Source organism: Neodiprion pinetum, chromosome 1, assembly GCF_021155775.2.
Source record: "Neodiprion pinetum isolate iyNeoPine1 chromosome 1, iyNeoPine1.2, whole genome shotgun sequence".
NCBI lineage: Eukaryota > Metazoa > Arthropoda > Insecta > Hymenoptera > Diprionidae > Neodiprion > Neodiprion pinetum.
This window is the reverse complement of record NC_060232.1, coordinates 175,663-192,149: the sequence shown is the minus strand read 5'-3', so window position 1 is coordinate 192,149 and position 16,487 is coordinate 175,663. Positions and strand designations below refer to the sequence as shown.

At 38.7% G+C, this 16,487-nt stretch overlaps 2 protein-coding genes across 8 annotated transcripts; both read left to right on the top strand.

Moving 5' to 3' along the window:
• Positions 1-1,001: 1,001 nt before the first annotated feature.
• Positions 1,002-4,450, top strand: Noc2 (Nucleolar complex protein 2). The gene is made up of 10 exons (XM_046623714.2): positions 1,002-1,304; positions 1,456-1,577; positions 1,709-1,821; positions 1,918-2,075; positions 2,247-2,471; positions 2,557-2,745; positions 2,816-2,935; positions 3,273-3,404; positions 3,508-3,723; positions 3,824-4,450. Exons 1-10 carry the CDS (start codon positions 1,134-1,136, stop codon positions 4,355-4,357), a joined length of 1,980 nt encoding a protein of 659 aa, XP_046479670.2. The 5' UTR covers positions 1,002-1,133; the 3' UTR covers positions 4,358-4,450.
• A 480-nt stretch (positions 4,451-4,930) lies between these two features.
• LOC124216701 (uncharacterized) lies at positions 4,931-15,563 on the top strand. 7 transcript variants are annotated; one of them, XM_046621590.1, is made up of 10 exons: positions 4,931-5,079; positions 9,473-9,710; positions 10,378-10,462; positions 10,828-11,007; positions 11,268-11,314; positions 11,509-11,668; positions 11,776-11,915; positions 12,082-12,262; positions 12,779-13,978; positions 14,788-15,563. In XM_046621590.1, the coding sequence occupies exons 2-10, from the start codon at positions 9,708-9,710 to the stop codon at positions 14,952-14,954; spliced, it is 2,163 nt and encodes a 720-aa protein (XP_046477546.1). In that variant the 5' UTR covers positions 4,931-5,079; positions 9,473-9,707; the 3' UTR covers positions 14,955-15,563. The 7 variants fall into 7 exon arrangements, with proteins under 7 accessions (XP_046477546.1, XP_046477542.1, XP_046477505.1 ...); XM_046621586.2 differs by having other exon boundaries at positions 4,948-5,079; positions 9,371-9,710; positions 12,082-12,253; XM_046621549.2 differs by having other exon boundaries at positions 4,948-5,079; positions 9,371-9,710.
• Positions 15,564-16,487: the final 924 nt, after the last annotated feature.

Sequence of the window (16,487 nt, the reverse complement as noted above, 5' to 3'; positions counted from 1 at the left end):
TTTGACGAGAGCGAAAGTTGGTATCCGGGGGTTTTCGAAGTGGATCATTATAAATCCGCACTCAAAAGTTGAAAATTCAACATGGCGGATCCAATATGGCGGACCAAAACGCAAGTCGTTTGACGAGAGCGAAAGTTAGTACTCGGGGGTTATCGGGGTCGCTAATTACGAATCTGCACTCAAAAGTTAGAAATCGAGATGGCGGATCCAATATGGCAGACCAAAACGCAAAAAGTCGCTTGACGAAAGCGAAAGTTGGCACTCGAAAGTTTTCGGAGTCGCTAATTACGAATCCGTACTCAAAAGTTAGAAATTCAAGATGGCGGATCCAATACAGCGGACCGAAAATGTAAAAAGTCGTTTAGGGGAACGAAAGTTGGTACTCGGGTTTTTGCGGTCACTTATTACGAATATGCACTCAAAATTTGGAAATTTTTGAAGTGATATAAATAATCCGAATAAGTACAGATATGTGTTTGTTTCTCTTATCACTTTGGAAGATGCGTTCATTTACCCTCTTTTTCTATTCAATATATATCATAATTATCGTTCGTAAGGAGTAAACTCCAGTCGTGCGTCGGAGCTGACACACACACTTTTTTTTTTCTTCCAGGTCAAAAATTAAGGAGTCTACGTCTTCGGCCGTCGACACGCTTTCAAAAATAGGCGCCTTGGGGCATATACTGCGCAGTCGCCATTTTTAAATATTTTTTATTGAAAAAATTACATTTTGTACTTTTTTAGTATTGCTATAAAACCTACTTTACAGATTTTCGATTGATACTTTCATTCAGCCAAAATTAATTCCCAAAAATATGCCTATTTTTTGTGTGCTACTGTGATTTCCCCCCTTAAGAATTCTTCAGTCAACGATAGTACACGTACATTCCGAATATGTCTACATTCCCCGGTTTAAAGGGAGCGCCAAAATCGTAGTGGGGGTACCTTACTTTTCCTCTGAGCCGCCAGAGCGTGCTGAAAATCGAGGTACGCTTTTACATTGGATCTTATCGCCCGACGCCGCGTCATCCGACGCCCCGTGAAAATCCAGCATATCCCATACTCTTTGATAAGGGTAACTGACTTTATAGTCTTCAGTCAACGGCGACAGTGACGGCAGTGAAATTAATCCAATGGAACACCAAAAATCACTAATGAAGCTGAAAGATACCGATCCAGAGTTTTATAAATTTTTAGAACAGAATGACACAAATTTACTAAACTTTGAATTGTCGGATGAGAATGAAGAAGACGACGAAGATGGCGAGAACAGCTATAGACATGTTCCAAATGCAAATCTGGACGTACGGTATTTTCACTTATACAAGATGTCTCAGTGGACATTGAACTTCCAAATTTTTCAGGAATTTTATTCTGCAATTTTATTGATCGCCTTGTCTATTTTTAAGCATCTGTTAGGTAGTCTTTTACGATATTGCAAGATAAAATTTCTAGATTGCCAGTGACGAAAGTGACTTCGAGGCTGAAGATGCTACCACGACCCAAGCTGTAGGACAACCTAGGAAAGTCACTTGGCAATTGCTGAAAACCTGGCAAACTAACATCAAAATTGATCGGTATGCTAAAAAGTCAACCAACGGATATAGAAATTAGTTTCGACTAAATCATGTTGTACAGATATTCTCAATGAATGTTTAACAACATCCAACTCAAGTTTTCAATAATTTCCAATCGCATGTCTTTCTAGTACTTCAGCAACTATCAAGTGTCTTACAGAGGCGTTGCATGCAGCACTCCTCAGTATTACTAGGGATCCAGAAACGTCTGTAAATTTACTCTACAAGGTCGAGGGAAGTGCAAGTGGGTAAAACTGAGGAATTTCTCCAAAACATGTCTACTTACAAAAATTGCGATGTTTCGTAAAATTGTATTAATTGATAATGTTTTCTGCCACAGTATTCAATGGCATTGTACAATTATGTGTAATGGAACTTCCATTTGCTCTAAAGCAATTCCTAAACTTGACCGAAGATGCAAGATTTGAACCTCACAGAGCAAAGAAATTCGTCAAAGTGAAAAACGCATTAAAATATTATTTAAGAGACTTAATCAGTGTAAGTGTACCAGTTACCTCATCTTTAAACTAGTTTCCCCATCAACGGATGTCTTGAAAAATGGTCCGATGTTTAAATGTTGAAAAGTTGAAGAACCTGTTTGGTATTTCATGAAAGTTATCTGTAATCGAGTTACCAAAGCTAATGACTTTTTGTTTACTATTCCTTCAGATCTTGGAAAACGTGACATCGTCAGATATTTTAACGATTTTACTTAAACACGTACATCAGATGTTACCCTACTTCCAATCATTTTCGATATTAATTAAGCATCTACTCAAAATCTTGTTGAAATTTTGGTCAACAAATGAAGAAAGTGTTCGGGTCGTATCGTTCTTAAGTATATTACGACTAGCCACCACACAAAAGAACATGCAGCTCGAAACTCTCTATAAGGTAAAAGAATCAGTTATCTCCTTACAAAATGTAGATCAAATAAGACCTAGTAAATAAATACTCCATAAAACTTGACATGTTCCAGACAATGTACGTTAAATATGTGGAAAATGCAAAATTTGTATCTCCCTCCACATTGCCAGGCATTAATTTTACAAGGCGCTCCTTGGCTGAGATATATCTTTTGAACACAGATCTTTCGTACAAGCATGCGTTTCTTTATATTCGTCAACTAGCGATTCACTTGAGAAATGCGACAACTTTAAAACGGAAGGTAAAATTGACATTGTCAAGCATACTTGTAACACTTTTTTGTGTTGTTTCAATATGAATTGTGTTCGCAGGAAAGTTTTCAAACACTGTACAATTGGCAGTTCATAAATTCCCTGCAACTATGGGCAGAATTGATTTCGATGTCTAAGCCTCAATCTGGTTTGCGGGATTTATTATATCCCGTGGTGCAGGTAATTTCTAATTATTTCGCTTCCAAATATTGCTCTATTTGCACTAGTCACCTGTTTACATATTCCTTTTATTATTCTAACTACCGAGCTCTTTATTCAATCGAGGCACTGCCTGCCGCGTGAAGTTGATATAAAATTGTTCTATTGTTAATTACAACTGTTACAGAAACTAATGTAAACATACAATATCAAATTAAAAATATTGTTACCCCTACTAATATACTTATCTCCGGAGTTACTACCTATTTTGCACCACTTTTCTTGATGTAGTACTAACCGGTAATCGGATACACAAGGCGTACAAATAATCAGTAACACAGTTCTCATTATTTTTCAGATTATTATTGGGACTATGAAAGCGATACCAACTGCGCAGTATTACCCACTGAGATTCCATTGCATATCGATGCTGATTAAGTTATCGAAGGGCACTGGCACTTTTATTCCAGTACTGCCATTCTTGCTAGAGGTACGAACACGACGCCTATGTTAACAACCTAACAAATTATAGAAACCCTATTGCCTACTCAGAACTGGGTTGTATCTACAGTAATTACTTCAAATCATTTCAGATACTAAACTCCCATGACTTCAACAAAAGGCATAAACAAGTTTCAATGAAACCTGTATCCCTTACCTGTATCCTTAGGTCCTCAAAGTCTCAAATGCAAGAAAACGGGTACACTGACATTGTGATGGAAACCATCTGTGAATTGATTCTTCAGAACGCCGCAAAGGACAGTCACTCCATAGCCTTTCCCGATATCTATGTGCCATGCATTGCGCAGGTATGGATTTTTACTTTTTATCTGCAGTCTCTGATACAGCTTGTGATAGGTAGTTAAGTCATTACTTAAACTCAAACACATGTCTGTTGATTTGTTTCAGTTGAAAAAATTCTTAAGCATATGCCGTGTAGCCAACTATTGCCGAAAAATTAAACAGCTTCTCGAAAAACTTCAAGAGAACGCCACACACATTGAAAAATCAAGATCTCGAATCGTTGTAAACCTGAGCGATACAGCACAAATTCAAAATTGGGAAAATAATATAAAAGCAGCGGGCACCCCTCTGACACAATTCTATGAGTCGTGGATTAAAGTTCACGAGTCCCTTAAACTAAAAACTCTAACGCAGAATGACGAAATCGCAGAGTACAACTTGCCTACGCTGAAAAGATCTAAGAAGCAAAAAATTTCCATACCTCAGGAACAGGATGAATCTGAGGAAGATATTCTCAGTAACAACAATCACCACTCAACGAACGGTGATTCTGCAAAAAAAATAAAAACGAATGCAACGACTAAAAGTAAAAAACTGATGGGACATCCAAGGATCAATAAAAATGTGGCTGTTGATACGGTAATTCCCAGTGAGGATACGGACATCGTTCGCAACATGACAATAAGTGACTGGGACTGAGTAAATCTTATCGCTTGTTTCAGAATGTTTTTATATTCTTTGAATTGAAAAACATATCAATAATAAATTCGTAGTAACTGTTGTTATTTCGAACCTATTGCATCATTATTGTTCATTTTAATTTTACAGCTCGTATCATGCGTATATGTATAGACGGATACGTATGTCACATACTGCTCCAATACATCTGCAAATTTGACCGAAAGCCTAGTTTATGCATGTTTTTTCGGGAATATTTAATATTATTATTGATCACCGTAGAGTAAGTGGTAAAGAGAGAGAGAGAGAGATTGAGCAATAGGAATGCCGATAGTAGTAAGAAGGAAGAAAAAGAGAAAGAGGAGGGCGGTATAAGTGTCAGATCCAGGTACGTACATACGACCGTTTACATTATATTAGGTATAAATACACGCCATATATGCGCGCGTGCGTACGCGTTCGTAGGTGTGTATTAGCTCGCATTCGAGCCTGTGTGTATTCATACAATGATTATACATATACAATGACGCATGTATACTATACATTTTCGATATACACACTTACTTACCGAAATGACTCGAAGGTGTCGCTCTGCATCGCTCTGTGATGTTCTATTTCTGTAAAACGCGGCGTCCTGAGCAGCCGGGAAGTTGGAACGTACGCTCTACGCTATTATAAAGCAGTTCGTCGTGTAATATAGCCGATCGGTATTGTAATTGTGATAATAGTAATTGTTCGACATAGTAAGTGCGACGTTATGAAATTCAAAGTTATCTCTGTGCAATTCCCAATCGCAGAATAAATTTATATTATAATAAAACGAATATCAAATCAGCCGCTGGTTTTCGGAAATATTGCTTGCAGATGTATGATTGTACTATAGAGTATCGCAACATCGTCAGACATCGAAATAGAGTGGCCGAGCATTTCCGTCGTAGCAATCCAATTTTTGCGCACAGTTCTTACATGCAACTTTGATATTATTAGCATATCCCAGCTACCACTACCTAGCATACATATTGTTTTCTAAATGCGCTTTGTCCCTCTTTCACAAACTGAAGTCTCCAAACTTTAATAAGTCTCCGCATTTGCAAATTCAGCCTCGGTTCTGTGCGATAGTTCTTGAACCATTTCTATCAGTTACTTGTTTATAGAAAAGAGTTCTCAGTAACCGTACAGATTTCTATGCTTAAATGTCCAATAAATTAAAAAAGGTTAAAACGCATTAAACCGATTTGTTTCCAGATTTCGCTAATTCGAATTCTGCAAGAAAACTGATTGCATGATACGAAAATCAATCCGAATCCAGCTTTTAATTGTTTTGAATATGTCTCTACTGATTTGATATCTTTCCACTTTTTTATACATGAATCGTAATGAATTCATCTGGACTGATCCAGGAAAATTTTAGTTTGTACAGAAGGATCGAATAGGAATGAATAGAAATAAAATTGAGTAATAACGAGTGGATGCAATTGAGATTGCGTGGCGATTCAAACAAAATTGTAAAAAAAGGAAAAACAAAGATCAAAATCCGAAGATATTCAAAATAATGAGAACGATTCATTCGGATTGATTTCCGCATCGGGCAATCAGTTTTCTTGTGAAATTCAAATTAGATGATATGGAAACGAATCTCGTTTACTTCGTGTTTAAAAATCGAGTCTGTCTCAGCCAGCTACGAACAGACGCTTCATAATGCGCGCATAGTTATGCACTTTTTGTGGAGTGGGAAAGTAATAAACAACGCAAAGGAAAAGAGGAATAAAATTTATACGCAGAGACATGAAAGATAGAAGTGAAAAGAGATTTGTATAAAGCTGCTGCATATGTTTACATATGTATGTGCATGCCATGCATTAATTGTACACATGTATTTGCCTACAACCAAGTAATTTTGCAGTTGGTTCGAACACGAATACGATGGGAATATTCGTCGGCATTATTATACGTATATTGTTGAATTTAGGTAGTATTAGTTGCATTCCACATACCGGTTTCTTACCACCAATTATTCTGTATATCTGCGAATAAATATTGTAATGTATCTGCAGCGTGATTAAGATAGAGTTATAGAGCACGGAGGTAATGCAAACGCATGCAAAGTTTCGACCGATTCATTCCCATTGGATATCCGCACAATCTGATAGCGTAAAGTTACATCATGTAGAGAATAAGTTGTGGATAGAGTAAATAGAAGCATATCCAAGTTTCTGTAATAATAGATTTTTTCTATTCGATCTTTTTACAGTACTTGTTTCAAACTATCCAAAAAAATGGGACTACGTTGTGTGAAAAGAATTTGACCTAAAAAAAAAAGAAAAAAAAAAGCAGCACCAACAGTAATAATAATATCGGAATATATACACTGAAAGAAATTGAAGGACTAGAAATACACTTAGCTGTTGCAATAACTTCTCTACAAAAGAAGAAACAGAACTTATAGTATCACGTTATAGTTTGTTTGCAATGAATAGATCATTGCGCTCTCGTAACGCGTATACATAGCAATATGACAATTATATTTTTCTCTGAATGTAACTTTATACTTTATACTTAATTGCACCTGAGATAAGTAGAGATAGCTGGTCGAGTTCGAATGAAATAATTAATGTTGGCCGTTGTCAGTTTGGTATTGCCATTAAGGAAAGAATGTAAAAGCACTTTCAACGCTTTCTTGGAGGATAGCGAGATAAAATAACCATCGGGATATTCGTGTAGCTATCAAATGTCCCTGCATATTTGGTACACGTACACTGGAAGGAAATATTCTTGGTGGTGCTTAAAAAAATTTGTCGCAACTACGATATTACCCGATAAAAACCAAATAGAAATATTTTTTTGATCAAGAAATATTTTTTTGTCAATTCACGAGCATGTATTTATAATTTGGGACATATTTTTGGTGCGATTATTACGACAAATGATGCATAGGTCTGTTGCCGGAATATTGAATATCCAAGTAATATTATTATCTAAATGGACAGCAAGAGCAATCGATGGTAATCATAAATTTAGTGCTGAAATGCTTTATCCCACATGCATTGTTTCGTTAATGCAGCCTGTGTTTACTCTTTATTTTTTCTTACATCTTTATTTAGTCACTAATTATTTTGGGCGAGGTTCGTTCGCAAATCGAGTCTCGAATACAAATCGTAATACTCGGAAATCCTGATCCCAACACATCCGATTTGATTATGACTCCCATGTACTGATAAACCCCCAGTTACCACAGCTCTTGATTGGGGGTCGCGGCATCTGTACGGGCATACCTATGTAGTGGACGGCGCGTACGATCGATCCCGGCAATATCAGGTCACACTTTATGCGGGTGAAATCGGTGCTCCGGTGTTTGTGGGTTAATTGTGGAGTTGAGTTGAAGGTATAAGAAAACAGTCGTAGCGGCCGTCGAACTGTTTTATTAGCTGTCATATATTTTCGACGATCATATATACTTATGTATATACATACCTACATAGGTCGTTCGATCTTTCATTCCCTGGCTGATTGGTCCGTTCGTTAGTTCGTTCGTTCGTTCGTTCGTTCGTTCGTTCGTTCGTTCGTTCGTCCGTTCTATCGACGCGATGGTCCAGTATTACGTTACGGGTATATATTTAGCTTAGCTTTTACTAAGCGGCCCTCGCGACAGCTAGCCTCATACCCGTGCCAATTGGCAATGACAGGGTGCACGATACTACATGACGTATGTGTGGCATAGCTAAAATACAGCACGATTCACTGCCACATGCTTGGAGTTTTTTGATTTGCGAACAATTGTCGCAAGGATCCTTTTAGTGATCCAACACTGTCACAGCACAGGTCCGCCATGGACGCGCCTGCAATATTATGCGACGTAGTAATACGTGATAATAATGTGCTCATGTAGATAAAGAAAAACTTTTTGAAGCTCTTTTTATGTAATATACTCTATATCACACAATAACGCGGAAATAATTTCAATTATTCACCAGCCTTTTGACCCTAGAACGGTACACTGGGTGTGGCACATCCAGTGCTTTTTTCATCGTACCGCGGTCCTTTTTCCCCACCAGGCGCAAAAAACACTATTCATTTATTGCTGCTGTTAGAAAAATTCGACTTTATCTTACTTCCCTGCATTCTTAATTGTTCGACGGGAAATCTGTTGTCGAATTCATGGAGAAGTCTTGATCGAAGCCGAAATCACCGTTTCTTGAAATCGACCAGTTGGCATACATCCAAGTACTGCACCGTTGGCGATCGGTTGCGAAAGTATACTGTTCTAGGGCTGAGATTCGGGACGGAATAAATATAATTTTCAAATCGTACAATCCGTGGATAAAGTGTCGTGGCCAAGTCCAGCTCTTCCCTAAATTATCACTACTATATGGAGTTTAAATTTGAAAATATTGTTTTATTCAAATTCACGTTCTGCGTGGTCGTATTATAGGCCGTATAAGAATCGCAAAGTAATTGCCATCTGGCAGATTCGCAAAGCAGTGCATATGGAGATGTCGTGACTATAACTCCGATTTTATCTTTACATTTATGTGCAAGACGATACCGTATTTTGACAAAAGTGAGGTCACCGAGGCTATGCTTTTCACGTGTACACCTGCACGCTTGTACTAATTCTGTAAATGATCCATCACCACGCGCTATATGTAATTATAACGTTTTTGATTTGGAACTTTAACTTATTACATAAAAACCAAAGACTAGCTTAGATTTTTCAAGCCCCCAAGTTGACGCAGTTTCGAAAACATTGATATAATTCTAGAGCGAAATGGCAAAATAGGCTTAATTCCTATCCGTGAAAGAAAGGAGAAAACCGCGTTTTCCATTTCAAAACATACGCTTGCGATTCTTCCTTACGGGGAGTGTCTATCCTCACGCTATAGTAATGCGACTTTGCATGGCTCCAAATTGGCTGGCGGGTGATGGCGCTGTGAAATTGCTAGGAAGATTACCATTTTGCTTGTAGGATTTTATCGTATGTAATCTAGGTGAACATCTATGGGATGAATATAAATGAAATTTTTTTACCTAATTTAGAATTTCCAGAATGTGCCCCTGAATTATTAATAACGATCTATAGACCACAATTCGTCTCTGATTTGGGATAGTTTGAAAAATGAACAGTTTGCATTTCTACAGAAACAATAATAAGAACAGAAATATTCTGAGCAACGCCGCATATTTCACGGCAAACGTCAAAGATCCGGAATACAAGTGCATCAACTACACCTTGCGTGAGAATAATTGTTTGCAACGAAGCGTTTCAGCTGATAATGTTGTAATTCGTTCACGTGGTTTCAAACCTTCAGACATACACGATCCAGCAAAAAGACATTTTCTTGAGAATTTGACCACCAAAATACTCCACGTCGACATGGTAAGTAAGTCACCTCTGGTAGACCGATTAACCATTGGATATCGACTTATTCCATTCAGGATTTTGCATCAACTGATTTGAAACGATTGAAAATTTATATCTCCAGCAATCATACTATTAGTAGCAACTACCTAAATCAGTGCGCTAATGTCGTGTAAGATTCACTATTTATTGACCCATCGTGCCAAGTTTATGCGGCGGTAATTGCATGGTAACTTCTTCACGTCCCTCATTTTGGCCTTCTTATCCATATTTTGGTCGCATTCGCTGAGTTCATGCCATGTCTCGACACTAAGGCCTCATTTTTTGTATTTTTCTTGTCGAGCAAATTGGCAAGTAGCCGCGTATTTCTATTGACCCCCACTGCACATTGCACGTGAAAATTCTCTTTGCTGTCGATATCTGTGCCATATTCAGAAAAACGAATGAAATCTAAACAAAACTGTGTATTACCTGGGTGTGTGTCAATGAATGTACATACATATATGTATTTTATAAACCTGAATACTGTACAACTAATACTGTATGAACTATGTTTTCTTTGTCGTGCGTGTTCTATTCTTTCCTACGTGCAGTTCGGATGATCGATAAGATAATGGCGTTGATCTTATAAATATTATACAATGTACAATGTAAGGCCGCTGATGGAATCCTGTATATTTTTCAGGACGGGGGTGAAACTAAACGAATTGATTTACAAAAATTACTCACGCCTGCCAATGATTCGGACGAGTTATTTCACGCAAAGACCAGTAAGCTACAATTGATATGCATATTCTACTGCGTATACAAGTAATAAGTATATGGTATAATTATAAATTCCGCCGATCAATTGTCCTTGAATCATTTGTTTTCTACCGCATGCGATCGTACAGTACAATTGTATATTACAATTACAGGTACATACATCTAGATCTTGAAAAAAAAAACTTGGGTGCAATTGCTGAATACCTATACAGTATACGTATAGAATATGCACGTATATCTCTATACATTTTTAGTTTCTTATCAAATACGAATATAAGTATTGTGCGGGCATTTTATCACATGAAGTTAAAAGAGATTAAGCTGTGGACCTATATGTATGTGTGTAATAGTGGCCAATTATTTTTTCAAGAAAAAATGTACGCATCTTCATATTTCTACGCACCATCGCATCCAACCGTCGAGGATCAGGTGGAGCTGGCTAGGCGCATTTCTCATTCGCTAAGTGATGCAAAGAATGTGAAAAGCAAAGGACAATCTATGTACGTTAATCGAAAGAAACGATCCGTCAAGTGGATTCACGATGGAAACGGTAAGCTATACGAGATGACAAAGCTTTTCATTTCTTAACTTATATCATCACTGATGAAAGAATACCGTGTAAAAAGAAATATAATACGATCGAAATGAATTCGAATTCGATTGAGGACAAGAAATATCCCACACAAAAATTTGATCAAGATTAAGGGAAAATCTGAATCAGTTGTAAGTTATGTTTGTTTTTTTGTTTTAAAAGGAATTCAGTTCAGCCATGAACACGTCGAAAATTTTTCAATAAATATTTCGTTGCAGGGGTTGAAAGTGGAGACGAGCCAGAGACGATCTCGATGATTCGCAAGGTGAGTAGCAGATAATAATCCGAGAACTGTAACACTAATAATTTATTGATAAGAAGTCCAGGAACACCCAGAGTTAGGCTGCAAGATGAGGTAGGTAACGAAGCCTGCGGCTTATCGCCTTCCTCCTGCAAGTTCTAAACCGAATACGAAAGTCAAGTTCGTCGATTCAAGAATTATTGTTACCTATTGCACAGGACAAGATCCCACTCAAGTGCGTGATGAATCCAAATGGGAAGGTGCTAGATATCCACGGTATCCAGGCTCTCGGGGAAGAAGTAAATATCGAAGAAACGCCTTCGCATCCGGAAAAGCTGTTCGACATTGTTCGCGATCTTAACAATCAGAAGGGCCGGGGTGAGTATCGTCGGTACGTTGGCGTCATCTTGCGTACCCGACAATACCCTCATGATTGACAAAGTTATTCGCGCAATCAATATTATGATTATTATTCACTGCTGAAGGTGCCGAAATTTTTGCGAAACGGAGGAAAAGATCCGAGAAATGGGTGGTAGAGAAAGATGATCAATCTCAGCCAATCACAGTACCTTCGTCAGAAATACACTCCCAGATGCCCTACGCAGGTTACCCTAAACTTAAACAGGTTCGTACCCACATCGCCATTCAACAAGCCCGCAACATGAAGGTTCAAAAACATAAGATGGCTTGACTATATCGATGATTCTACGCGCTTCTTAAATTCTAGTTAGATCTGTATTATCTCGGTCAACAGAATACACAATAACTGGTGATTGATGGTTGTTTCGCAGGAGGCAGACGTTAAAGAGAATTCGGCTCTACCAATGTTGGACCCGTTATTGATTCCCGGAACGTTTGACAATACAGTTAAAGCGACCACAAACATCACGTGCCAACCGTTCTACAACCCTTTTGCCCTGGATCTTTCGCTTACCCCTGAAACTACGCTGGCCACCGCACGCGGTAAGCACGGTAGGTGTAGCATATAGAATGAGTGATGGAAATGCCTATAGCAGGCATATGATGACTAGAAATTTAGATATGACAATACCGTCCAAGTTTTCAAAATTGACGCATTAACCTTCGCAAAACAATAACGCTTACACCGCAGCTCTAACCTGCCCTCGTTAAAGAATATTTTTACACATTCGGTGTTCGTTATGTGGATGACCTACACCTGCTCGGGGCCCGCATTACATTACATTACATTGCATTGCATTGCATTGCAGTTAAGGCGTACTAGCCTGGTCAACGATTGAACAGTAAAAAAAAAAAAAAATGCCGCAACACTACAAGTCCCATATTGTACCCATATAGGTATATCCTTTATTCGCGGCTGTGGAGGAGAAATGAATTGTTTTTCGATTATTATTCCGATTCCTTAGAGCAATATACATAGGTATGTGCGAGTACCGACTCACCTTGGCATATAGGTATACACTGGTATACAATGACACATGAATGCTGTCACAATTTGAAACTTTTCAGGAAATCGTTACGTTCAATATCAACGAGATGTAGGTAGTTACAACGGGACGAGAATCCAAGAAACGAAAAACATTCAGACACACGCTATGCATAGCGCTGAAACCAACGTCGTAAATCGTCGAGAGGAAAAGGATACAGCGACACCTAAAAAAAACTTTGCTATCAAACGAAAGACCGTCGAGTATCCTGCAGGGTCTAAAAATTCTCGTAGTCCCTCTAATCGGACCAAATATTTCTACGCATCCCGCGGTACCCCGTACCACGACTCATATAACGGTGAAATGATTTTCACCCCCCGGTTGAAGAACAATCCCCACCAACGCATTGGTTACAAGGAATGTGGCATCGAAAACATGAACAATCAAAATAATGCCGGTGATGGGAAGTCCGAGAATAACGAGTACGACCAATGCGAGAACGGTGTGAATAACGAGTACACGCCAATACCGGTCAAACAATTGATTAAGGAATTTGAAAAGACCTGCAGACCTGTCATGCATTACAAACAGAACTGCCCGAACAAGACTGCTACCCAGCTAGGTAGCTTTGATAACGAAATGATATCCCGTTATTTCGAAGGTCGCACTTACGTTTCGACAATCACGCGCAACGAAGATATCGAACGGCTAAATCATTGGAATGAGGCATGTCGACAAGATAGAAATGTCAACGGATGCATTCCGGCGATGAAAGAAGAAGAGTGGACATCTGATCAGAGTTACGTCGACGATGCATCCCCAGGTTCAAATATTGACGCTAATCCCGGCATTTCACTGAAAGGCAACGTTTCCGAGAATTCCCGCGAACGGGACTGGAGATTGAAATACATCGAGGACGATGAGACATCGACTACTGACAACAGTACAGACACAAGCGAATCCACGACTCAATCGATCTGCACTTTCGCGGAGAACGAGGCGCGTGAAAGGCAGGGGGAACTTATTGTATCGGAGTTTCGCGACAACGTAAACTGTCGCGTTCGGGCAAACGGCCGGGCGCAGAAGCCTTCGGACCCAACACCCGGGGTTCTGGTTCCAGCCGACACCAACGACAACCCCCTTGTTGTGGCAATGGTTGCTTCGGAGGAGGACATTTTGCAGACAATAAAACAACTTCGCCGCACGCCAGTACTGCAAAACCTAATACCCGCCGGCGCATCGCCGGAACTACGTCCCTTTAGTGACATTTCGCCGCATATAGGCAAGTTAACTCGATATATACGTTCTCGTAAATTCGCGGTAAATCACCCGGTGTAAAAAGTGTGTACCCAGCCCTAGAGAGGGACTGGCCAATCACAGAGAATATTTGGAGATTCGCCAATAACGGGAGCGGAAGTAGGCTACTTTTCTCTTTCCACCACAGAGGCTCACGCCAATTGAATTCGTATGAAGATGCCGGAACAATCGGAATCCGGTAGATGAAGGTATTGGCCAGTCCTTCATTGAAGGATCCCTACCGACCCCCGACGTGTCATTCCATCTGCCTAAATCGCGGAAAATAATGAGCTGGCTACCGCTTCTTGCTTTCTGTTTTCTGCCTTCTGCTTCACGCTTGCTGATTTCTACTTTTATGCTTCGCCCGATTATATACGTATACGTATGTGTGAGCTGATTATTTTCTTATCTGTATGTACCTACGTCTTCGGACGTATCATCCGTTACCTGATATGATTCGTGATGTTACCTGAAAAATTGAAGTGTTATATTTGATTTGCTTGATGGGTAATAACTGCCCATCAAATGGAGAACACTGAGTTAGATTGGTTAGAAATCAGCATGATATCGATTATACAAGTTTCGCTAACGAATTTCTATTTAAGATTTATTTTCACACCTTCAGTTTCCCCTCACTATTTTTCATGTCCCTCCCCATTATCGTAAATGCAGCACTATCATATGTCGGGATATGTAGACGTACACTATGCGATATGGATAGATCGTATACCTATACGCTGCAAGTGATGAATATTTACATGATAAAGGTAAAGAAAGACGTCTGGATTGTTACAGGAGATAATCCCCGCGAAAATACTGAATATCGAGGACCGAAATTGAACAGTTACCAGAGATTGTCAAACTACAACACCGCCCCACGAGGCTGGGATCAGGCGCACACATATTACAGGCCGATAACATTTGGCAGGCCTCAAGAATCGATTGTATATTCAGATTTTTAGAAATGCGCATATGATCCGTCGATCTCGACATAACCGGTTTGGTACATTATGCCCACAATATAATACAGAAATATGTTTCTCGTTCCTTCTGTAAGCATTATACCTACTACAAAGTCAAAGCACTCGTTTTTCTCTGGGCTTAACCAAACCAGTTATGTTTGCACGGCCGACTCTTCGACAACTTCCACCTCATCAGCTATACTGCGACTTTATTCGCAGAAAAATCACTTATAAAAATATTCATCAATTATGTATACATATACGAGGCCTGAGTTTCAAATGCATAATTTTAATTGGATTATTTTTCCTAACAACGTTAATCGTCTATTCTGCCACTTACACAGTTACGCACATAATATACTACTTGCAAGGTTGTACAAAATTGCATAACGTTAAAAGAAAACTCCAAATTCGCAGATATGGATTTACGATTTCTATTTGCTTTGCTCACTAATCACCTATTGTACACTATACACATTTTATGCATACTTATTTAATTGAAGATGTTTATCGCTATACCTTTGCCAGTGTTATCCCAGCGCATTTCATCTGTTATATACACATACATATTATATATTTAATGTGATCTAAAAGCAAATAATTTGGTTATTTCATTGTTTCCTTTCACACTTATTTATTCCTGAAATACCTTATAGCTTCCAAGTCGTTTTGCTTTGTTTGGAATTTTTTCTTTCATCGTTCTTGGGAAACGCTAGAATTAAGTTTAGCATTAATTGTGCCGAAGTTCTTTTTTTCGAAAATAAATAAATATTGCGATCAGTCTTAAAACGGTGCAATCGACGCAGTTAAAAAGTGGCAGCAAAATTATTGTATTTCTGAGTGAGTTGATTCTATTATTTTTAAATTGTGTACTCAATACGTGACAATTGAAGAAAAGAAAAGTACATACATGTTGGAATGTTTTCAATTCCACGTTTAGCGGTAAGTATAAAAACTTTACAGACTTTACCATCGGTAAACACGGTTAAATAGGTTGTATCTACTGGTAGAGAATGAAAATTTTATACGTCCAGACACCGGATCACCGACGTCAGAAAGATCAGGTCACCGCCTTGCCGGTTATCTATAAAACGATGATTAATATCAAATATTAAAACATACGGTTTGTATCATTGATATGCGGCCGCAGTAAGAACATCGGGAGGGGAAAATAACTGTAGGCCCATACTGGCATCTCAAGTTACGCCTCTTCGCGAAAATTGTAATTTTACGCAGTCCTATAGCAACGACAATCATTCATTTGACTTCATTTTACACGTACTTAACATAATTGTAGCTATGGGCAGGTGGATCTATGGATCTCGAAAATTCTACGGCGTAAGTATTCCTTTCTGAGTTTGTTTATTTCACTTCGTTATTCTATTTATTAATAACGGGTGTCAGTAATTAATCATAATATGTATCGATTATTTGTTAGTATGAAACTGAATCGGGTGAAAAATTAATATAGGGCCAGACTAACCAAACGCGTGCTTACTTGAAATCAGGCTGTTTCCTAAAGGACGACCAGAG